General features: G+C 34.1%; 3 protein-coding genes across 3 annotated transcripts; 2 read left to right on the plus strand and 1 right to left on the minus strand.

Annotated features, from left to right (window-relative positions):
* The first annotated feature begins 11,279 nt into the window (after positions 1-11,279).
* On the plus strand, positions 11,280-12,157 carry LOC145119595 (histone H2A-like). The gene is made up of 2 exons (XM_079055271.1): positions 11,280-11,599; positions 11,720-12,157. Exons 1-2 carry the CDS (start codon positions 11,390-11,392, stop codon positions 11,960-11,962), a joined length of 453 nt encoding a protein of 150 aa, XP_078911397.1. The 5' UTR covers positions 11,280-11,389; the 3' UTR covers positions 11,963-12,157.
* A 6,218-nt stretch (positions 12,158-18,375) lies between these two features.
* On the plus strand, positions 18,376-20,453 carry LOC145118518 (uncharacterized). Its single transcript, XM_079054218.1, has 9 exons — positions 18,376-18,593; positions 18,805-18,924; positions 19,068-19,135; positions 19,247-19,355; positions 19,452-19,520; positions 19,602-19,659; positions 19,757-19,992; positions 20,078-20,129; positions 20,227-20,453. The coding sequence occupies exons 1-9, from the start codon at positions 18,591-18,593 to the stop codon at positions 20,292-20,294; spliced, it is 783 nt and encodes a 260-aa protein (XP_078910344.1). The 5' UTR covers positions 18,376-18,590; the 3' UTR covers positions 20,295-20,453.
* A 1,133-nt stretch (positions 20,454-21,586) lies between these two features.
* LOC145121182 (large ribosomal subunit protein uL2mz, N-terminal part-like) lies at positions 21,587-23,702 on the minus strand. The gene is made up of 2 exons (XM_079056966.1): positions 23,466-23,702; positions 21,587-22,692 (listed from the first exon to the last, which is right to left on the minus strand). The coding sequence occupies exons 1-2, from the start codon at positions 23,566-23,568 to the stop codon at positions 21,752-21,754; spliced, it is 1,044 nt and encodes a 347-aa protein (XP_078913092.1). The 5' UTR covers positions 23,569-23,702; the 3' UTR covers positions 21,587-21,751.
* Positions 23,703-24,613: the final 911 nt, after the last annotated feature.

The following is a 24,613-nucleotide window of genomic DNA, read 5'->3' on the forward strand; positions in this document are numbered from 1 at the left end:
AACATAAAAATACCTTTTTATACATGTGGGACCTGTTTGGCCCTTATAAAAACATAAATGTCACTTTTTGCCCTTATCTTTTGTTTTCTCGACAATTTTGACCTTTAACAAGGTTTTTGTTGAAATCTTTTGTATTTTAAACATGTTATCACTTTTGGCTTGAAAATGTGATGTGTATAATGTCATAGTTCGTAGATATTTGCTAAATAATACTTAAGATTTCGAGATTTACTAAGATCTAACACATTGTTACCAAATAAGCCAAGAATTCACACAAAACAAGGGGGTATGAACTCACCTTTGCTTGACGTTTCGGTTTTTGAAGAAGAAGTGGAAAGGATTTTTGGTCTTAGCACACCTTTGTTGAGGATCTCGAGTTTATGAACCTTCTAAGGTGTGATCATGGAATAAAACCATGTAAGAAGGAGTTTTTCATATTAAGATGAAAGAAGATACTTGTGTTTGACAATAACTTACCAAAGATTTGAATGACTTGATGAAGATCCTTAGAATCCTAGCAAATTTTTGAGATATTGGAGGAAGAAGATGAATGATTCTTGAGAGTAATAGAGAGAATTTGATGTAGTGTGTGTGTGTATGTGTGTGTGTTGTGGCTCTCGGCCGAGAGTAGAAGAAGAGAGGGGAGAGAGAGTGGTGAGGTGACTAGCATGGATATATGGTGGTCCTTGCATGGATACATGATGTACAAAATGGAGTTGGCACCTCCAAGTCAACCCCCTCCCCCCCATTTTACTTTTTTTTATACACGGGCCGAGATTTTGGGCCAAAAAGAAAGGGTGGAGTAGTTTGGGCCCATTAACTTTAGTTAGGATCTTTGGGTCCTAAACATAAACTTTTTCGGCCCATTAGGCCCTTGGAAACATTCACGGCCCAAATAGAATAAAAGAATGGGCTTATGGCCCACTAAGGTTAATTGGATTAGTTATGGCCCAATAAGGCCCATTAGGGTTAGAATGAATCATTCTAGACCCAAATGGTCCAAAATGTTTTAGATTTATGAATTGGGTCCAATTAGGATCCAATTAGGGCTTCTAAGTCCAATAAAGTTGAATTGGGTGCTTATTGGTCCATTAGGCCCAATAAGGAATTTCTAGTCCAATATGGACTCAAACCGGGATTCTTAGGGTTTTTAGACTCTTTGTTGAACATAATTGATGAATCCAAATGAGCATTGAGTGAGACTTACTTAGAGTGCGTGTTTTACAATAGATGAACGGTTACATAGGAATAGAATTTCCTAGCTAAAATGCTAGTTGTGACACTAACATAAAGACATGATACTTGATTAGCATTTTGCTATAATATTTCTATTTACCATGTTCTCAAAATTTCGATTATGAAGAGGGATGCCGTAATCATAATCAAATTTTGAGAACGCAATTAACATTTCCATATATAGAATTTCCTTATGTTGAACCATTCCAACATAACATTCATATATATATGACTACATTTGATTGAAAACTTCATCTAAGCTTTTTAGATTTTGAAATGAAGTGCAAATTCCTCTCCCTTAATTATAGCAAAACAACTTTTCAAATCCACAACTTTGCGAATTGAAACAACTTTGCGAATTGAAACTTTTGTTTTCTATAATTAACATTGCTAACTTGCAACACTTACCATAATAATTATGCTCCCACTAGCATAATAATTATTATCTTACTAGCATAACACTTATGGTCCCACTAGCTTTGACATGTACCCAGAAATCAGCTGGACTTCTAGAAATCAATACTTATTGACTTTCATTACCAAAGTTCAGATTTCTGATACGAGATGCTTCGATAAGACTTTATCTAGGCTTCTCAAACTCATACACCTTTCCTTAGATAGCCCACATGTGTGTCTTAACAATTTTAGAACTTACAACAATAAGTCTCAAATGTTTAGTCCTTTGCCATTTCTCACAATTCGAACTATGAAGAGGGATGCCATAATCATAATCGAATTTGAGAATACAAATATCACAAATGTTATCTCCTTAAAATCTACTTAGTGAAAGCGTTTCCTCACAATCATTTTCATGAATTGGAGAGAAACCTTATGACACTTAGATTTTATGGTGTATGTGTTCCTATCCATGTGAATTTGTCATAACCATAATCACAAGACAAGGTTAGTGACAAATCCAAACCCATATGAACTGAACTTGTTCAATCTTAATTTCTTGTCACCTGGCAGCACAAGGGCCTGTCATTGCTTCCAAGTTGTTATGCAAACAACTGAGAACTCATAGAACTCACATGCATAGTCAACCAACTGGAATAGCACATAAACAAGAATATGTCAACACGATAGGTTACAAACCTCAAGTCGTGTGCTAGTGTCTAACAATAGGTTTACCCTTGAGTAGTTCTTGAAACTTTCAAGATCTTTATGACTCCCACTGACCTCTTGACATATAAGATTCACTTTGTCAAGGAACTTTACTTGACAAACAAATATTCAAGAGTTAGTGCGGATTCTAATAAAGAATAACACTTCACACAATCGGCCTTAGTTGGTCTTTGTCTTATCTAATACATCACAACTTACCAATTTCAAATGTACAGGAGTAAGAAACATGTTACTCTACATTTGATGAGTGTTATAAACCTTTTTAATTTAATGTCACTCAAGGCACAAGCTTGGAGTATGACTCTAAGACTTGTTTTTGGAATGAAGTATGACTCATCTTCTAAATTTAACCATTTCAACAATTCACGATTCCTCTACTTAGACATAGAAATGCACTAAGATGACCTTAGAGGATCAATTGTGATGTGGTTTTCATAATCATTAAGATGATCATAAAACACGATACTAAAGTACTCTCCCATCTTTTCAGATTGGAGAAACTTTTGCCTTTCTGTCTAATTTGATTCTTCTCATTCATTCTGCCATACATTGAAACTTTTCCAATGTTCAGAATTATACTTAAACTTGTAAGTATAACCATATTTACTAAACTTTAGTAAATCATGACAAATAGTCTTATTGTTCTTTGTGGTGGACCTGACCAGCGCACACCCAGTGTACCCGATCCCCTAATCCTTCACTTGACTCACATATTCATGTGAACAAGGAATTAGTCTTAATTTCCCAAAGATAAAGGTTCTCACTCACCACACAATACAAGTTGCATGATTCCAAGTTTTTATCCAACTGAAACATAGGTGATGAGAATCTTTCCTTATTTAGTAAATTATGACACAACCACAAACAAAAGAATCAAATCCATTTTCCAATATTGCTATTAATGGAAACATATAAGCAACAAATTTTCACAAATGCCATTGTAAGGAAATTTTAAAAATAAGATAAATTTCAAAAAATTTCTTTATTTATAAAAATTGCGGAAAACTTATCCTTACAATGCAAATACAAGTGAAAATATGATATTATCTATTCATAAGCAATCTATCATAACTCTTAAGCAACAACTCACAAATCTGATCATTGAACCATGCGATCGAAATCCATCTCTTCGCGATCAGACTCAACATACTCTTCCTTTAAGCTTCCTTTCATTTCTTCGATTCTTCAAAACATCAAAATGTAATTACATTACATCATGTATTGAGAATCTCCAAATAGGGACTTAATAAAGTTAGACAGTGGATTTTACCTGAAGTGGAGTTAAAAGTTTTGACTTTACCATTCTTGCCATCTTTCAGGTAAATATGGCAACTTCGCATCCAATGTCCCTTCTCTTGGCAATAGAAACATATGGACTCTTTGGGAATGGTACACATGATTATCTTAGATTTAGCCTTTCTATTTACCATTTGGTCAAATGACTTGACCATGGTCGATCCCTTTCCATTGGGAAGAGAAAGCTTTTTTGGACTTTCAATGTTACCATTGTCACTGTCCATGGAAGTTTGGGAAGTAGATCTTCCAATCAAATTTGCTTTTACCAGTGCGCCAAATCATTGTTGATTTAGCAGCAACAATCAAATAGGTAAGATCAATAAGGGTCATGCCGTGGTCTGTCACATAGTAGGCCTTAATGAACTCACTATATGACTCGGGAAGTGATTGAAGAACCCAGTCAACAACCAACTTCCGTGAGACTTCGACACCCAACTCTCCCAGCTTGTCAATATGTAACTTCATCTCCAAGACGTGAGCACATACAGACTTTCCTTCCTGCCAATAAGGATTTGAGTGACCTTGAACTTGTTGGTTAGGGAGAATAGTTGGAGGTGGAGGGATTGAAGAATGATCTCATGTTCCTCGATCGAAATGTGGAATATCATCTTCACGTGGAAAACTTTTTCCATGGGATTTGGGAAGACCACAGTTAGAATCACACATCTACAAAACGGGAGAAAATTCAAGTTAGTCGATTGAGTCCTTAATAAAATACCCAAATGAGATATTAAGGCTAGGACCCAACACAATATTCTACAAATTGGAAGAGGGATGCCGTAATCCAGTTGCAGAACATTTGAAGGTAGGTAAATGACGATTTACTAATTTCCACCATGAAAAACAAAAATGAACATTAGGTTTTAAATGAATTGAAACTCCTAGATCTTTTGAGATTCATTGAACTTTTTAATGGCATGTTTAATCTCGATTATGCCCTTTATGTTTGTGACTGGGATGCCGAGGATCACAAACAAGGTGTGGATAACCATGCAAATTAGCTTGGTACTCCCGAAGACGTTTATCGCCTAATCAATGTGTCGGTTAACCACACACGCTCCATTGATCTACGATAATCTACGAGCTACCCATTGTCATCCTTCATTGGTCCCATATTAGTGTGTCGGTTAACCATACACGCTCCACTAATGACCAACAAGGTGCAATGTGCAATTTCATGGATTAACACCAACTCCACATTTTTTCCTAAAGTAACTAAGATTTGGGATTTTATAAAAGCGTTTAGTTACTTGTATTACATTATACTTATAATGGAAGGTTGTGTCCTATCCTACCCGTTCGGCTAACGACTCTCCACTGGTCAAGGATGCGGTGGGTAAGAGTGGATACCCAATGACGGTCATTTTACAGGCCGCTTCCTTAAACACCCCTTATAGACCAGCTTCGTGAATGAGGCATACTAACGGTAAGACTGACTCTTTACTCATACATATATAATATTAGACTTTTAATTTTATATAGTATAAGGATGTATTTTACACTTTCAAAATACTAGGTGGTCTAATTTAATAAATTATACTTTTAATTTAATTAAACTTAAACCATATCATTATGGATTTATTAACTCTCTTTTAATTATACACTTAATTAATTTAATAAAGCCATAAGGGTGTAATTTGAACTTTTTCAAAATACTAGGGTTTTAGAATTTAATATTTCAAAATTAAACTTTTAATCAAATATTAAAATTCCAAAACTTGAGGGCAAGTTTTGAAAATTTTCAAAACCTTCTAGATCAAATTACAAATAATTTAATAAATCAAATAATTAGTGATTATCTAAATTTGACATAATTTAATTTCATTACAAGATAATTCAAATCAAAATTACAAATAATTAATCTTTATCTTATAAAACAAGTAATTATCTTATTTTGACAATTATCTACTATTTGGATTAGGATAATCAATACCATAATGAAAAAAATCGGATTCTATCTGTTAAAAAACGTTTTTGGTAATTATCTGAAGCCAAAATAGGTCAAAATCCTGAAAAATCTGGCATCTGACCCTCCGACTCGTCCAGCCAACTTTGGACTCGTCGAGTTGCCAGTGAACTCGGCGAGTTCACATATGGACTCAACGAGTCCAGGCATCAGAATGGGTTTTTTTCGTGATTTTTAGCTTTGAATGATCAAACATAGCATCAAATACATTAGATAAACAACCTAGTCTCTGATACCACTGATGGGTTTTGAGTATTACATCAATCCTATGGTGCACATGCAAACCCTAAAGCTTTGGATCTAGTTTGTCTAGTTGTACATGTAATGATCTTCCAAAACTCATAAACCCTAGATCTAGCATACTATAATCGAAATTAACATATGAATATGGTTAGGAGTATTAACTTGATTGTTATGTAGCAATAACAATCACAAACCTTCTTGATTTTGACTTCTGAAAGCCTAGTGACCCAAGTGTTGCACCTCTAATGGAGTCACAAACACCACTAGCAATAAGGATGAACAAGAGAGAGATAGAGTGAGGAGAGGCACAAAAATGTACAAGATCTTCTAAGAATGATTAGCCACGTTTTTGGGAGCCTTAAGGGTCCTTATATGGTTGAGGCTTCTAGGGTTATCATCTTGGAAACCCTAATCTAGTTGCTTAGTCCTTAAGCATCCCAAAGATCCTTCCAGAAGGCCCCTTGGACGATTTTTATATGGACTCTCATATAGAATTCGTCCATTGCTTCCTTATGGATCCTAAGCCCAACATTGTAACTATCTTATAATTACAGTATCAATCCCCTTTATTTAATTAATCTCTTTTGACCACAAAATTAATTCTAAATTAATTCTTGATCAATATTAATTAAACAATATGATTTCTCTTTTAATATATTATTCACATAATATATTAATAAATCATAATTAATCCTCTTTCTCCTTAATTCGTCCTATCAGTTGCTATGGTGAAGGCAACCCAAAAGGACCATGCTCATAATTGGGTCGAGTACATACCAAAATAGTTATGGGCATAGACACCTAATCCAACATTCTGAACTCTAGGGTTCTGCTAGTTCTTAATTGGATAAGTTTGTTTGTAATTTTCTTCTTTAGATTATCGTTTGTAATTCCTTTTATGTTCTTCTCATATAATGTTAAATTTTGTGTATATTTTTGTGTATCTTGTTTATAATGCTTATCGGTGCATTGATTGTTATTAGGATTTAGAAGCAATTAAGAGATGCATGCTTTCTGATTGAAAAATCGATATGGATATGCTAGGAGTTCAACATGATTTTTAAGTTTTAGAGTTTTATCATAGAGTTCATAGCAGCTTCAAAATAAAAACTCGATGCATATCTGCAATTTGAAGAATCTGAATCAAGTTATACTTGCTCTAATCATTGTTATCATTGAGTGAATTATTAGATCTACCTAATTATATATATATATATATATATATATATATATATAATCGATCTGACTTGTGGTTTAAAGTTATTCCAGTTTGATTGTTTCATTGCAATGTCAACTTCTTAATCCTCTAATGATTTAATTTTCAATGAATTACAGATCTCAACATGGGAAGCAAGACATCAAGTTGGTCTGATCAATGGTGAAATGGAGTATTTAGTCAAGATATATTGGGTTTTTTCATAAGTGTTGTATGTGGATGATTTAATCATATTTGGGAACAAAATCAAGTAATATTAGTGATTACATAAGTGATATTAAACCTTTTGTTATTAATATCTACTGAATTTATACTTAAAATATTAGTTAAAATATTAAGGGGTTTGCAAATTACGTTATTTAAATAGCTAATAGAGAAATTAAACCTTTTGTTATGAATTTTAATCAAATAATGATTATAAATTAAGATATTTTTGACATATATAATTTTTATAAAAATATTTCTACTTGATTTATCATATCCGAGTTCTCCCCGAGTAATCCGAGTACTCGCTACTCCCCTGTCGGCCGAGCATGTACCGAGTAACGAGTTCTGCAACCTTGGTTGCTGGGAGTTCCCTGTACTCTCACTTACAAAACCTCGAACTAAACGACCACTTAAGTCGCCTCTATTCCTGACCAGGATGCGAAACTTGTCCTAGTTCCACACCCGATCTAACTTAGACTGTAAATTCCCGAATTTATAACATTTTACTCCCATGGCTAACACTAATAAACTATTATGGATTTAGGGCTACAATAAAATAATATGAAATATAATTCACATCTCGGGGTTCATTTATTTATTTATTTATTTAATCTTATTTATTTATTTTCAAATGAAATGTTACATTCTTAATTAGCCTAAATGGTGGTGTGAGCTCTTTTACATTACATCCTCGTACTTCTATATCCATCTTACCATCTACGCCTTAAAAGAAATGAGGGAATTTCTTTTAAGATCCAATCACCCTATGATTCTTATACTATAATAGTTCTTATTTCTAACATGTAATGACCCAAAAATCAAAGGTAAAAATTTCATTTTTAATACATTCAAAACACTATCGTAACGTTGTTCAAAACATTGAAAAGCATTTCAATTAAACAATTATCAGAGTCCAATTCCCAAAGATCATGAATTGCGGAAAACACAGACCACTAATAATTCACGACATGCAAATGGCATATGACATTACTTGAAGATATAACCCAAACATAATCAAAGAAATAAACTAGAGATACACTTACCCAAACCGATGCAATATAACAACCACAGATAGAACCGAAAAGAGCAAAAGATACATACCTGCAACATTGCCTGCTGGAATCATGATCTCACCTGTATCTCACTGCAAAAGTCTGACTCCTCTCTGTTGGGGCTACTGCCCTACCCTCTCGTCCATCAGTGATCCTCAAAGTAACTGGAGCAGGCGCACTCACTGCTCGTGCCCTCATCCTCGGACATTCGAACTTCTTGTGGCCCACCTGATCGCAGTGAAAACATAACGGGCTTGCCCCCTGAGGACAATCCCTGCTGACGTGATCAACCCTGCCACACTTGTAGCAGCCCAAACCCCTGGAACGAGAAACTACATCGTGCAGTTTCCCGCACGTGCTGCACTGAACCCGACCTTGATGGCCTCTCGACAGCTGATCAGAAATTTTGGGTATCTTCCCGGGACCCTCCAATGCATGCAACTGACCTGACCCCCTATTCCCAATGTGCTCCAGATCAATCTCCTGCTATCGGGCTCTAGAAATCATATCATTCAGGGTCTCGCACCCCGAAATACTCACAAACTCTCGCGCCAACTGCTGCACCTCAATCGTCGGTGCAAACTCAGCTCGGAACCTGGTCGAGAAGTCATCCCATGACATAGCATCAAGAACATCATCGACCAACTGACTACCAACCTCTTCCCACCAATCACGTGCCCGGTCCTTCAACAGGTAGGAAGCATATCTGACATTCGCCTCCTCGGGGCATAAACTCGTCCTGAACACGTCAGTCATATCCGCTAACCACCTTCTATGATAATGGGGTCCCTCTCCTCATGGAACGCAGGAGCTCCACAAGCACGAAACTCCCTGAATGAAAGAGTGCGAGCTCCAATGACAGCTATAATCTCCGCACAGAACGCGCCCAATCGCTCATCCACTATCTCCGAAATACAATGAGAAATATCCGATGAGATGAACTTCCGCAACCGCCCGCTAATCGGCTCAGCATCCGCACCTGAGCCAGAACCCGAACCAGAACCAAAACCATAACCAAAACTAGAACCAGAACCGCCTCTCTAAGAGCTCATCTCCAAACTGAAATACCATAAACCAACGATCAAAACATACTCAAGAATCTCCCCCTCTAAGTTTCTTATATTCTCCAGGACTCTCACCGATTCGAGTATGGATCATGTGCTTTCAGTAGTATGGGCCCAATACTACCTTCCACACTTATCCATACTTTCCTTAGCAATCCTCCTAAATCCTCTAAGCCGCTTCCTCAAGCCAAAGAACCCAAACTCATTTTACAACATCACTAACCCACTGAAGCATATCCTAGGCTTTCCTAGGTTCCCGAACCCACACAGTCCTCAGCTGCCGAAGGACTCCCACCAATGTCAATTAGCTTCCTCATGAATACAATCACATGCAACATAGATCTAGATAATCCTTCGAGTAAAAGACTTAACGCTAGAACGATTGGACTCCGACAAGAGTTGCACAACAGGGTCAAATCCATCACTCTAAGATTATTTAACCTGGGCCACATGTAACTTAGCGTATTCACTTAACAGTCAATTCACATCACTAAGAGTCCCACAAAGCACAAAGCAAGCAAAATTCAGACAATGGGAAATCTAAACAACATATTCTAATCCATTCATTCTATCCACTTATCAGATATACATACTAGCATGCAATTCTAAAGCTCATACAATCAGGCATATAAAGGCATCTCTCCTATCAAATAGTACTGAGCAGATCCTTAGCCCTAATATAACATGCAATTCTCATAATCATATCATATATCATAAATAACATGCATTGGTATTTTGGGAACCACTTACTTGAGCTTGACCGATTGCACGCATCACACTGTGACATCCCCATTTTCACGGCCAGAAAATACCGATTTGTTTATGCTTCATTTTCAAAATCAGAGTATACTTTTAAAGAAAAGTGTTGCGGAATTTTTGTTCCCAGAAAAACATGATAAATATGTTATCAAAGCATTTCCGAGGAAATGTATTTTATTCATTTTAAAACTTTGGGATGTCAAAGTCAATATAGAAACACAAGCATAAACAGAACTTACATTCATTTGCACTAGTGATCTACATCACTTTAATCTCTCAGTGTAGTGCAACTTTATATCAACACCTGTGATACAAATAAACTGAGTGGTTCAGGTTGGGAAACTTGGTGAGTACATAGGGTTTTCAACCCACAATAATATAGTTATTATGTTTAAACATCAATCATTCAACCCGATTACCCATCCCCATTATATTCTTTATTATTAAGGATCTACCCTAAGAATCAACCATCCTTCATTCATTTAGTCCTAAGGTTTATCATATGGAATACGCACGGAGTCGATTACTGCTAATGTCATCTATTAGGCACAACTGCCAATATTATCCTTTAGGCGCAGCTGCCAGGATTGTGTTGTTCTCAACTAGGCGCATCTGCCAATATCATCTATTAGGCGCAGCTGCCAGGATTATGATGTTCTCTATTAGGCGCAGCTGCTGATATTATCCTATAGGTGCATCTGCTAGGATGTTTAGAGTACATCGCGTTTCAAGAATCATCTACCGGTTGTGGTGCAGCTACCAATATTCATCTTTCATACCTCATCATTTATCTACCCATGTTCTACCCAATATTTTTGTAGATATAAAGTACATCCACAACTTTAGATTTAAATAAATAGGTTTTGAGAGTGTATAAGGATAAAAAACCATTACACATTAAAATGATAAAAATTGTTCGCATAACAAACAACGATTTCAAAATCGTTTACGCTACATATGGTCGATTCCGATTGGCTAAAAACTAATCACACGGATCGTCAGATCCCACCCTCCATCAATTAGATACAATCCAACGGCCACAAAACCCCACACATCAAAACCACTCGGATCAGCAACGCAAAAGAGTACCATATAAATTAGCCCCCAATTCATTTGCTACCTTCACGCTCCATCTCTTTCTCTTACCTTCAACAAAAAACTCGCCGGAAAACTTACAATCTCTCCATTTCCCTCGATTTTTTCTCTAGAATCCACATACGTTGAAATGGAGACCAGTGGTAAGGTGAAAAAGGGTGCCGCCGGAAGGAAGGCAGGTGGTCCAAAGAAGAAGTCTGTCTCCAAGTCCGTCAAGGCTGGTCTTCAGTTCCCCGTCGGGAGAATCGGCCGGCACATCAAGAATGGTCGTTACGCCAAGCGTGTCGGTAGCGGTGCTCCGATTTACCTCGCCGCCGTTCTCGAGTACCTTGCTGCTGAGGTAATTGCAAAAAAAAAAGCTAGGGCTTTTTGTAAAACTCGTTCATTTCGTTAATAATCATTATCTGTTTGCAATTCGAATTGTTTGTGCTTGCTGACGTGATTTTGGAATTTGGATTAGGTGTTGGAGTTGGCTGGAAATGCTGCGAGAGACAACAAGAAGAAGAGAATTATACCAAGACATGTTTTGTTGGCTGTGAGAAATGATGAAGAGCTTGGAAAGCTTCTGGCTGGTGTGACAATTGCTCATGGTGGTGTTCTTCCCAACATTAACCCAGTTCTTTTGCCAAAGAAATCTCTTGAGACTGCCACAAAGGAGCCCAAATCTCCTGCTAAAGCAGCTAAATCCCCAAAGAAAGCTTAGGCGTTGAAGAAAATGTTCTCTCATCGTCTCTTTGTATTTATTCACATGTCGTTGGTGATGTAGGATAACTTCAAGTTTAATCTGTTTTTAGGTAATGTTTGGAAGTATTGTAGTTTGCCGTGCTTATGTTAGCTTCTAGGTTTGAAGAAGAATCTCTCTTTTTCGAAATGAAATTAATGGATCTTTTGGAATCTACTTATCTAGAGTACTAGTGTATTTGAGTTACATTCTATATAAGCAGCTACACCAATTTGTTTCCTCAGTTCCTCACCCTAAGAAACATAATCTTAATAAAGAAGTTACTTTGTGAAAATTGAGCGGAATAACAACATATATTATCCCACTACGAAGATATATTCGAAGGATTACTTTAGATACATGACCTCTTAATTTGTGTCGTAGTTTGAATCAATTTCGGACACGCTGTTTAATTAATTCGGTCATGGTCATCTATGGTTTAAGACAACAGATGTTAATTCAAAGAGAATGGAAAGATGCTCGTTTGTCTTTGTCCGTTAAAATTAGAAGAGCTTAAGACAACAGATATGAATGCAAGTATTTTGTTTAAGAGGAACACATTAATGGTTGAAATATTGGAGATCTTAAAGGCGTGTTTGGATTACTGATGGTCCCATGTCAATAGAGGGAAGCCAAAAAATTTCTAACTATAGAAGTATAGCAGTGAAATTTCCTATGTACTTGATGTCATTTCTACAAACATCCCCTCTTAACAATACCCACCACTAACCATTATAGTGATGGATGTCAAATCATTATCACAACCTACCACTAAAACTTTAGGGTAGTGGTCAACATTGGGATCTGTGGACTTGACCGTTTTTTTGGACCCCAGACTGGTGGGAAACGTGCTTTTATGTCTATGCAACCGAGGGTCACTACAGGATAATTATGCTTTTATTTGGCAATAAAGTCGTACGACTCCTCCCATACACTTTGTACGATCGACACAACAAATATTGGGGGCCTACAACAAGATGAACGATACTTTGCGGTTTTGCTTGATCCTACCACCAAATCACATTTTTTGTTATATGCATTTAAAAAAAATGATCGGGTACATGGAACCGTTATTGACCCCCGGTTGCATAGACATAAAAGCATGTCAAATGGTCCGAGAGGTTGATAATAGGCTGGATAATTTATTTATGACTTACTTGGAACGATTTGATAATGGTGAATCTTCTCAACGAGAAGCGAGTCAAATAGTCATTGATTGTGATAATTAGTTAGAAACCTATTTGAAAGAGAATACAGTGAATTATAAAAAAGATTTTTCAATTCTCGGGTCGTGGAGAGTAAACGCGATTATTTTTCCCGAGAGTTGCTTGGATGACGAAAGGTGATTACTTTTTTTAGTCATTCATAGTTTCTTTATAAATTAATGTTGTTACAATTTCATTCTTTTGTTGTTAGACATATTGGCGATACAAATCTCAAGTGTGGTATTCGAGTCCGCCTTTAGCACATGTGGTAGAGTTGTAAGTGAGTATCGGACTAATTTATTGATGTTGATAGTTGAAGCTTTGTTATGCACCTAATATTGGGTGAGAACTTCTACAAATCTGATAATTGACAACGTTGATGATATCTTGAACGATGATGATATATAGCTTTGGGTAAAAAATTACAATTTTTGTTCTTTTTTTATACAATTATTACTTTTTATTAAATACTAACAACATTTTTATTTTGTGGTCTTTGTAGAGATTGCATAAGTTTTAAAAATGCTAGATTTATATGACCATGATATGTGGAAGAGGCCAATTGAAGATTAGATTATAACGTTTGTTAGTTGGATTGATTTTAAAGTTTAAACTATGATTTTTGGTGTTAAGTTTATTACATTTTGTATGTTTGTTGTTAAGATTGTTAACTTTTGTTGGTGAACTTGATTTATATGTTAGATGTTTTATTTTTGGAGAATTAATTTTGCAAGTTACAATATTATAGATAAAGTTAGATTAGTTATGCATGAAACGTGATAAATTCATTAACTTATTTGATTCAAAGTTCAAACAAATGGTATAATAAATCAAAGTTTGACCGGTCCAACAAATACAAGAAACGGAAACGTATATATGTTTACGAGTTATATCGTATCAAACCCAAAAACATATTCATTTTAATGAGTTGTAATGTTAAAACCCAACTACATATTTGTTTTAACGAGTTGTATCAAACCAAGAAACACGTGTTAACGACTTGTACTGTATTCATGTAAAGTTGTACTGGTCCAACCGTGTTCAAGAACCGAAAAAAACGTACCTAGACCTGAACGCGGTAAGTCTCATCCGGTCCGGTCCACGGTCCATAATATTCTCGGAAACCGGCCGATCCAAGAGCCGATCCGGTCCGGTTCAAATGTCCACCCTACTTTAGAGTAGCTACCACTAAACACACTACTACACCTCATTTTTTAATTAAATTTAATTAAAAAATACAATAAAAACATATATTTTTGTAAAACTAGTCTTTTATTCAAAATAAAAACATTACATTAATTAAAAAAAACAACTTACAATAAAATAGAAAAAAAAAACATAAAAATGCAAGCATTGTGCAACTACAATTGATCCCATTTTTTTAAACAATGTTTTTTTCCATTTTGGAGAATCTTTCAACTTACCCAAGCTTTGAGATGTTTAACGGTTTGTGATTTGTGTCTTCATATTGATGCATGACCAAAACAACCAGAGCGATATCGTCTTCTTGTACATTGTTTATAACAAAATTATAAATTCCGTCGAACTCAAAACATTTTATGTTTGATCTATATGCTTAATATATCATTACTGAGTGACATTGGTAATGACATATGCTCCTATAAGGTCACACCTTAATCAAGTTGGTACTTATTGAATATTTATTAAGTAACTGATTATTAATAAATAAATTTAACTCTTGTATTTAATTAGTTAAAAATTATTATTTTATTAAAACAATATTATAAGAAGTAGAAAAATAGTATTTATATGATACGATATCATAACATATGTCATGTACAAAGTTTTGGACACTTTGGTTAACCATAATTAAATTAAATGTTTACTCTACCATCGTTAAAACACTAGTGCACATTTTTTGTCCCCATTAGGCCTCATGACCGAAACTTTTAGGGGATAAATGTTGTTTGTCAACCTTCATCCTCTTGTCCCCCATGCCTCTCTTTCTAGCCAATACTTTGCATGGGGTACACAAATGGGCTCTTATGCATGAAAAAAGTAGCTAGTTTTTGGTCACAGTTCTCTTCTCTTTCTCTAGCAAAACCCTTAGCTTTCCAAGAGCCAAAAGAGCTCTCTCTTTTGAAGTTAGTTATTGCTTTTGGTGTTCACTTTGTGTCTTCCTTTTAGTGCTTAATTGTTTAAGCACTTAAGGCTTAAAGAACAAATTCATACAAGAAGAAATATAACAATTTTGGTACCTTATTCTTGGTGGTGGATAATTATAGAGAAGTTCAAGCTTCTTGTTCTTTCCATCTTCATCAACACCTTAAATCCAAGAGGATCCAAAGACTTCAAAAGTTGTCATTTCTAAACACCTTATGGTTGTTTTATATCATTCTAACCTCTTTAAAGGATCATTGGTGGTTTTGGTTTTGTTATATACTTGAAATCTGTTGGGGGTCAGAAATGGCATCGACCAAGTCCTCGCACGATGGCGTGGAGTGCCGCAATAGAATGTCTGGTCCTAGAGGGCTGAATGCGCTATATGGGTAAGGTTGCGCCCTTTCTAACACCAATTGGTTTTAGATCAATTGGTAGCGCTGATGCTCAACAAGTGGTATCAGAGCCAGTGACGAGGGTTCTATTCTCTCAGGGAGCAATTTCTGAGGGGGGGATTGTTGGGGGTCAGAAATGGCATCGACCAAGTCCTCGCACGATGGCCTGGAGTGCCGCAATAGAATGCCTGGTCCTGGAGGGCTGAATGCGTTATATGGGTAAGGTTGCGCCCTTTCTAACACCAATTGGTTTTAGATCAACTGGTAGCGCTGATGCTCAACAAAATCTACTAGAAATGTTTATAGCTTCCGTTGCCCGTTTTTGTGAAAAACTATCTATTTTATGTATCAAAACCCATCAGATTTTACCCTCATATTGCACCACTTCGAGCATATTTCATAAATACTACGACTTGAACAACCCATTAAACCGTAGAAAACGTCTCAAACTTTTCCTAAAAAATCTCTAGACATTTGCCTATATCCATCTTCCGAAACCGACACCCATGCTAGTGATAACTTCTCTTCTTTCTCTTCCGACCAATTCCGCATTTTAGGAGCCATGATTTTTGAGAGATCAAGGAACATAAATGTGTGAATGTGAATAAATGGAGAGAATGATTATGTGAAATATAAGAAGATGTGTGGTTATATTTATAAGTAAATATTTGGAAAAAAAATTAATTTCCAAACCTTCCATTAGAAGTGTCAAATGAGTAACTAAATGCGTTATTGGCTGTTCTCGATTGTTCTCGGCAACACAGACCACCACGACCACGACCCATGACGAGGCACCGGGATGATGTGCATAGTCTTGGTTCGTGGCCACGTAGACCACAAACACGTTTGTGATAAACATTCCAGAAGCTCTAAACCTCAAGATAAAAAAAAGTGACAAAAAAATATAAACTTTCAAAATGATTTATAGTTATTTTAAATCAATAAATTTGAATAAAAATTTTATAATTCGTCTATTGGAGTTATTTGTTTACATAGACAAATAGACATATAGACACACAAACTTATACAAAGATGCACTCATATACGTACACATACTTTTAATAATAAATTTATGCGATTCTAAATCTTATTAAGTTTATAATTAAATTCCATTATTAAGAAATTTCATTATTAAGAATAGTAATTTAAAATAAATTAAATAAAAATAAAATATTTTATCAAATAAATTAAATTAAAATTACTTATCAAAAAGTATTACATATAATATATCAATCTAAACAAAGGCTTTTTATTTAAACACTCCATCCTATTAGACTCCGAACTAAAAAATCATAATTTTTTAAAATTTCGAGACTACTTAATGAATTATGTTTTTCTCTCTCTCCTTTGTAACCATTTTTTCTTTCCTATTGTAATAAATTTATATGATTTATATTTTTTACTTTGCTTTATAACCATTTTCTTTCTCCTGTTGTCATTTAATATATATTTTTCTTTCCTGTCATTTTTTCCTTCTATTTGTTTTATTCTAACTTTTATTTATATATTTCCAAATAATATATCATATCCTTTATTTTATTTAATTAAAAGACCATAATTTTTTTTATTACGAATGCATGAGTTGTTGGCAATATAATTAATATGTACATTTTCTTTTTCTTTTTGTATCCTTAATTTTTTGACATGTATTTCTTTACACAAAAGCTGTTTAACTCTATAAATTAATAAAAAGCAAGACCATGTAAGTTTGTGTGATGTTTAAATCCTTTTTCAACAAATGAAACATATTTCCAAAATAAATCGTACCAATAAATGGTCCAATCCTTATTAATTTAAAAAACGTTAAAGGGGTGTTTGTAATTATTTATCTAGTAAATGCATATATATATATATATATATATATATATATATATATATATATATATATATGATTTTTGAGGAATCATAACAATTTTTTTTAAATAGTTGTATTAACATATGTAAAACACAATAAATTAAAAGACTAATTTTTTTTACCGCAAAAGAAATATGACATAGAAAAAAGTCATATTTGTGACTATTTATTTATAAACTATTATTTAAATAATAATTAAGATTAATAAAAATTATTATTTAAAAGTAATAATCAATAATTGAAAAATAAAGTTAGTAAAATGATTATATTGTAATAAGATAATAAATAAAAGTTAGTCAAATGATTAAGGAACATAATAACCTATGTAGATTAAAATGTATTAGACTGAAGCGTTTACAATACCATCCAATATTTATTGGGCTACAGTATTTGCTACATGGTTTGTCTTGTATTTTGTGTATAAGTTAGGCTAGCTGGGCTATTGTAACATACATAGATACCGCCTTAACACCGCTTCTCTCATCCTATACCTAGATCTGGAATAGTGTTACACAACACGACAATCCGATACGAAAATTAACATGTTTGTGTGAGTAATTTTGACCCGTTTAAGTAAATGGGTTGACACGACACGACATGAAAAATAAATGGATATGATTAGAGTCAAAACTTTCAACTTGAAGATGCCCGTTTAATTATATATAATATTTTACAACTTTTATATTTTTATAAATGTATTATATATTGTTATAATTATAATAGACCATCCTAATAAATAATAAAAAGAACTTTGGGCTTGTTAATATTTGGGCTGCTAAAAACCGATTCATATAGGGATGGTTCAAAGTTTTGCTTTCTTTACCCTAACCTAATTCTTCGTATTTTGTATTCCATTCAGCCCGTAACACTTTACACCTCCCATCCGCCTCCGTCCTTCACCGGTCCACCTCTCTCCTTCACACTTCATCCCATCCTTATCGCCGCCACATCTCAGGTAAGTAACATCGTTTCGATTGAAAGACTGTGCCTGGAGCAAACAAGAAGCTGAATCTGCTTTATTGACCGACGTCAATATGGTTAGTTGTATTACGATTCTGCATCCAAAAGACTAAAATTGCTTTTAACTGCTTATGGGATGGATTCGCATGCTTTGTTTATCAATGAAATTTCGTTAAGGAAGTTCGGTTATGGCCAACTTTACTGCTTGAATCTAAAAAATAATGCATGCCAGCAGTTAATTTGGTATTCTTCTGTGAGTTGATAACCTTTTTCTTTTGTTGTTAAAAGCCTCAAGGAGATTACATAGAGCTTCACAGGAAGAGAAATGGTTATCGCCATGATCACTTTGAGAGGAAGCGGAAGAAGGAAGCCCGTGAAGTTCACAAGCGCTCCCAAACTGCTCAAAAGGTTGTGCCTCTTTATCAATCATTTTGTTTCTCTGCCCAATTGGATAGTTTTATTAGAAAATTTGAACTAATTGCTCAATCTTAATTGGAAGCCATGGAATACTAAAAAAGTTTCCTTCTTTTATGGTTGTTCACTTGTTCCAGGCTTTAGGAATCAAGGGTAAGATGTTTGCTAAGAAACGATATGCAGAAAAGGCTCAAATGAAGAAGACGTAAGTATCTATGCTCCACTTTTATCATGCATTCCCCTTTTACTTATCATCTTCTGGCATCAATTTCATTTTATTTGCTCCTTCTAACTTCTAAGTGTGTTAATATAATAGATTGGCCATGCATGAAGAATCATCAAGTAGACGCAAGGTGGATGATGATGTTCAGGAAGGTGCTGTTCCTGCCTATCTTCTTGATCGTGAAACCACAACACGTGCAAAGGTTTGTTTCCTTTCCCCTTAAATTAATAAACAAAACAGTTGTTCTCCTCTCTTTTATATAGTAAATAGTAATATAATATAATTAAGAAACATTCAGATTCTTAGCAACACAGTAAAACAAAAAAGAAAGGAGAAAGCAGGGAAGTGGGACGTGCCTTTACCCAAGGTAAGAAACTAGTCTATATATTTCAAATCATGTTTGAATTTGATTCTTGATGTTGACAAATATGGTTCTTGAAATGTTCAGGTGAGACCAGTGGCTGAAGATGAGATGTTCAAAGTGCTCAGAACTGGGAAAAGGAAAAGTGAGTATTTTGACTATATTCCCATAATACCCTCGCCTATTTTAGGCTTGTTTTTGTTTGTGTACAACCAACCAAATAACTTTTTGTTACTTTGCAGCCAAACAATGGAAGAGGATGATTACAAAAGTGACATTTGTAGGACAAGGTTTCACAAGAAAACCTCCAAAATATGAGAGATTTATTCGTCCAACTGGATTAAGGTTCACAAAAGCCCATGTGACACATCCTGAACTGAAGTGCACTTTCAATCTTGAAATGATTGGTGTGAAGAAGAATCCTAATGGTCCAATGTATACATCACTCGGTGTTGTCACTAAGGGAACCATCATTGAGGTACATTTGATTTATTATTTTTATTTTTCCCACATTCTTTACACAAATAGTAGTAAATTTGAACAAAAAATGATGTGAATTTTAGGTGAATGTGAGTGAACTAGGTCTGGTCACTCCAGCTGGGAAAGTAGTATGGGGTAAGATTATGATTATACTTTTTAATAATTATATAATAATAATAATATAAATCTTTCTTTGGGATGTTGATGTGTTTGTCGATGTGGTTGAATGCAGGGAAATATGCTCAAGTCACGAATAATCCTGAGAATGATGGATGCATTAATGCGGTTTTGCTTGTGTAGATCATCAAGCCTACATGTTTTTTTTTTTTTTTTCTTTAGAGTATAATTATTTGTATGCTTTAAAAGATATGAAGAAAACTGCCAAACATTGACTACCACAATATTGTGAAAAAAGATTATTGTGTTTTTAATTTCAAAGTAAAATGTTATAGCGAGCAATATTTAAAGTATTACACAAATACAAACGCTAGGATAAATAAGAAGGTAATTGACACCAAAGTAGTAAAAAAACTGTTAGTCATATTGTAAATAATTATTAGGAAAAATAAATTTCAAAATACTTCTTTAAACACAACATTTCTTTAAACACAACATTAGATGTTTTATTGCTAAGGTTACAATCATACATTTGTATTAAAAGTAGTTAATTGAACGTGGGCAAAACTGTCCATTTGTTGAGAAAAACAATTGAAACCCACAATATTTTTTGTTTAAGGGCAAATGTGTCCAGAAAATACCAAATAGAATGTTGTAGTGGAATGACTTTGAAAGTTAGATGTTATAAAAAAAGGATTTTATATTTAAAGAAAGAAATAACAACACTACTTTCATACATCCCTGCACATTGATGATAAATATGAAATAACAGTTTGAAAAAAAACAATTAATCTACCCTAATAAATAAATATACCCTAATAAATAAAGATAAATTTGCCAAATGTCAACTTCTTATTGAAATTGACACATGTCATTTTCTTAGAATTTTAGAATTAATTTTTTTCCACTTGTCATTTTTGTATTTTTTTTCATTTTTTATTCAATTTCCACCTATTAAATGTCACCTCATATTAATTAATGTGAATTAATGTATATAGTAAACCTTCCATTTGTGAATTCTTATTTCTATTAATATATTTATGAATTCCATTTGTGAATTTATGTTAATTAATTTTATTAGTATAGATTAATTAAGAGAAAATTACATAAATGGTCCTTGTGGTTTACTCTATTTATTGTATTTATTTCGAAAGTTTACTTTAAAAAATGCTTAATTTTTACACCTTCATATTCAACACGGTTATTTAAAACATAATAATAATTTTTTATTAGTATAGATTGAATTACTTAGTTAATGTCTACACTTTATATTTAACTTTTTTAATCAACCCGTGTAATACACAGGTCTCACACCTAGTATTTTAGTATAACGGGATTTTGAAAAAAACAAAATAGCAACATGGAACATTTTTACATCTTATTTACAACATATACACACATAGTAAAACATTATACTTTCAATTTGCTGTGTAATATAACATCATACTGTTTTATTATATTCGAACAAAAAGAAAGATAAAATTATCTCTAGATCATTGTTATGCATTAACCCAAGAACTTTCAAAAAAACCAAACAAACAAAATAAACAAACATACAAATCATCATCATCAAAATTCAAAACAACTACAAATACGAAAGCAACAATTGTCATATCTTGAATCTATATTCAAAATCAAAATCAGTATCTAAATTCATCATTTGATCTTGTAGTCAAATCACAATTCATCACCATCTTCCCCGCTTCCATTTGATGTGTAGCCAATATATAACTCACAGGTGCTCGATCCACTCCAAATTTCCCATCTTTTTCCACCTTTTCACTTTCTCTCACCTTTGACTTTGACTTTGACTCATTAACAACCCCTAAAATCCCCCTTTGCCTCAAACTCCCCCAAGAAACAGCGGCTTTTCGTTTCATCTTATGCCCCCACACAACACTATCCTTATCCCACCTTTTTACCTCATTAAGCAACAAACTTTCATTCTCTTTCACATCATCTTTCATTCTTGGAACAAAAAATTCCGGTTTTGCCCCTGCCACCGCCATTCTTGGAACACCCAACGCGTTCACAAACGAATAAGGAGCATTATGTCTTTTTTTCCCATTTGAAGATGAAAAAGCAGATAGGAAAATATCCTTCACGTTTCTCATTTGGATCCCCGTTTGACTTTGACTTTGACTAGTCAAAGTCCTACCTTTTGGAAGTCCAACCACTACATGATCTGTTTTAGGCCTTAAAGATTCCACCTTTTTGTCTTCTAACATTCCGGGAATTGAAGAGAATGAAAACTGACCTTTGATGGAGATGGAGGGTAGGATCTTGGGAGATGGGGTGAAGTTTTTTTGGAGGGAGTTGACTTTTTTCGGGCGGTCAACGGCTGCCCCTTCGACCCATCTGACCACTGCGATCCGTGAAGTGCGATTTGGGTCGTATTCGATTCTTTCAACTACACCTATTGATGAAGTGTTGCGTTTTAGGTCAATTGTTCTTTGTGACCGTTTTGCCCCTCCCCCTCTGTGGAAAATTGTGATACGACCCTTTGAGTTTCTACCTGCTGACTTGTCTTTACCTGAAACAAATTGCCTAAGTGGCCTTTCAGAGCTCACATTTTGAGCACCTGTAGGAATATTATGATCGCATTAGTAAAACTGGTTTTCTTTGGGAAAGGAATTTTAGATAATGATACAGATTACAGAGAGTTATATTTGTTCAAATCCTAAGATGTAATGCCTTTTCATGCATCAGGTTTTTCATTAGAACTTTCTTTATGAACAAAGATTAAGGAAGCTGGAAAAGAATTGGCAAGGAAAGGCTACAAATTGGTGATGATATTAGTGTTGAAAAATATTCCCTTAATGCACATTTCTCAATGTGGAAGCTTCTGTTTAATCATGCTAATACGGATTCTTTGTTCCAGGTTTGATGTTACACCTACCTCCTACTCTCAAATGCATGCTGTTATGGGCTTCATTGAGTAGTTAAAAAACAGAAATTCATGTCTTTAAGCAACAGTTTTCTCCAAAAGTACAACGCAGTACACAATTTGGTATCGAACTCTAGTTATTTAATTACACCGTAATGGGGGAAACATTCAATCCGAGTGTACAACGAAGATCCCAACTCCATGACTAAAAATTGGGATAAATAATCCGTCAACAATCAACAGAATGAGTTTCAATGTCAACTGAAACCCTAGAAAGAAAACCTAGGTTACGAACACCGCCATAGTACGTTGCTATATTTTCAAAGGACGATACACATAATTACATAAATCAATAGAAATGTACATCACGACATCGAATTGAATGTTCCTCTAACTTTTAGTTTTTCAAATTAATTTCCGTTGAAGAAGAAAAATTTTAATCAAGAGTTGAATAGAAACACACTTACGGCTGATAGAATGCTTGGATCTCATCTGAGAGCTGCTAATCCTCGAAGTAATCAAAGAAACGGATCCGTTAACAGCTCGACGGCAATATGAAGAAAATGACATTTTCAATTGCACTGGTCGCAATTCAAAAGTAAGGAATTTGAGGTTTTCTCTAGGGTTTCTCTGTTTGCCTTTTGAAAACGATAAAGAAACTAAAAAGCTCCGGTTGCAGAGTCGCAACGCACTTCCGAAGCACTCGAAGTCCGATAATCCGATTTAGGCTACAGGCCTACAGTGGTTAGCGATGGGCTTATTTGGAGCCCATTAGGGTGTTTTAAAGCAATATAATGACATATTGACATAAACGTATGAAAAATAAGTTTTATTGTTGTATTAACAGTTATTTTATGATTTCTAAATAATTAAATATGATGTATAACTTATAGATTAATTGTTGGTGTGACGATGAAACTATTTACATAGTTATATTGATATAGAAAATTACAGCAAAAATAACGTAACAAAATTGCAACTTATAAATAATTGAATATGTTAAACTTTAACTTATAAAAAAACTTTATAATATAAATTACATTGTTAAAATGATTTAGTTAATTATGCTTCTTGTACGTATATAATTAAACCTTAACTAATATGAAGATTATTATGTGATAGATGATAATTTTTGTTCTTGTATTGATTTAAAAAAACATGGGTTTTTTTATATCAAAACTAAAATTTCACAAGCATTATTTTTGTTACTTGGAATATCCAATAAATATATCTACTCCAATCTACTCTAATAAATAAAAACTATTTCCGTCTCTTGTTACATTCTCATGCATTTTGACACATATAATTTTGTAGTTAATTTCTAAAATTAATTCTCACTTATCATTTTGTGGTAATTTTAGATTTTTTTAATCAAATATTATAATTTATAAGTCATAGAAAGTAATTAATGAGTAGTTAATTTGTTTCCTTATATTTTAAAATTTTAATATGCTTCCTCTAATATATATAATTCAAAATTGGCATGTTTCTTTCAATATCACTTTGCCGTTTTAATTAAGTAAATTAAGAATAAAAACTATAATCGTAAGGCATGGATCTTCTTTGGTCGGTCACTTCGCACGTTATAATAAAATACTTAGGATGATTGCTTTTT

The sequence above is a fragment of the Lactuca virosa genome, chromosome 6 (assembly GCF_052849685.1).
Source record: "Lactuca virosa cultivar CGN04683 chromosome 6, Lactuca_virosa_CGN04683_v6, whole genome shotgun sequence".
NCBI classification, from domain to species: Eukaryota; Viridiplantae; Streptophyta; class Magnoliopsida; order Asterales; family Asteraceae; genus Lactuca; species Lactuca virosa.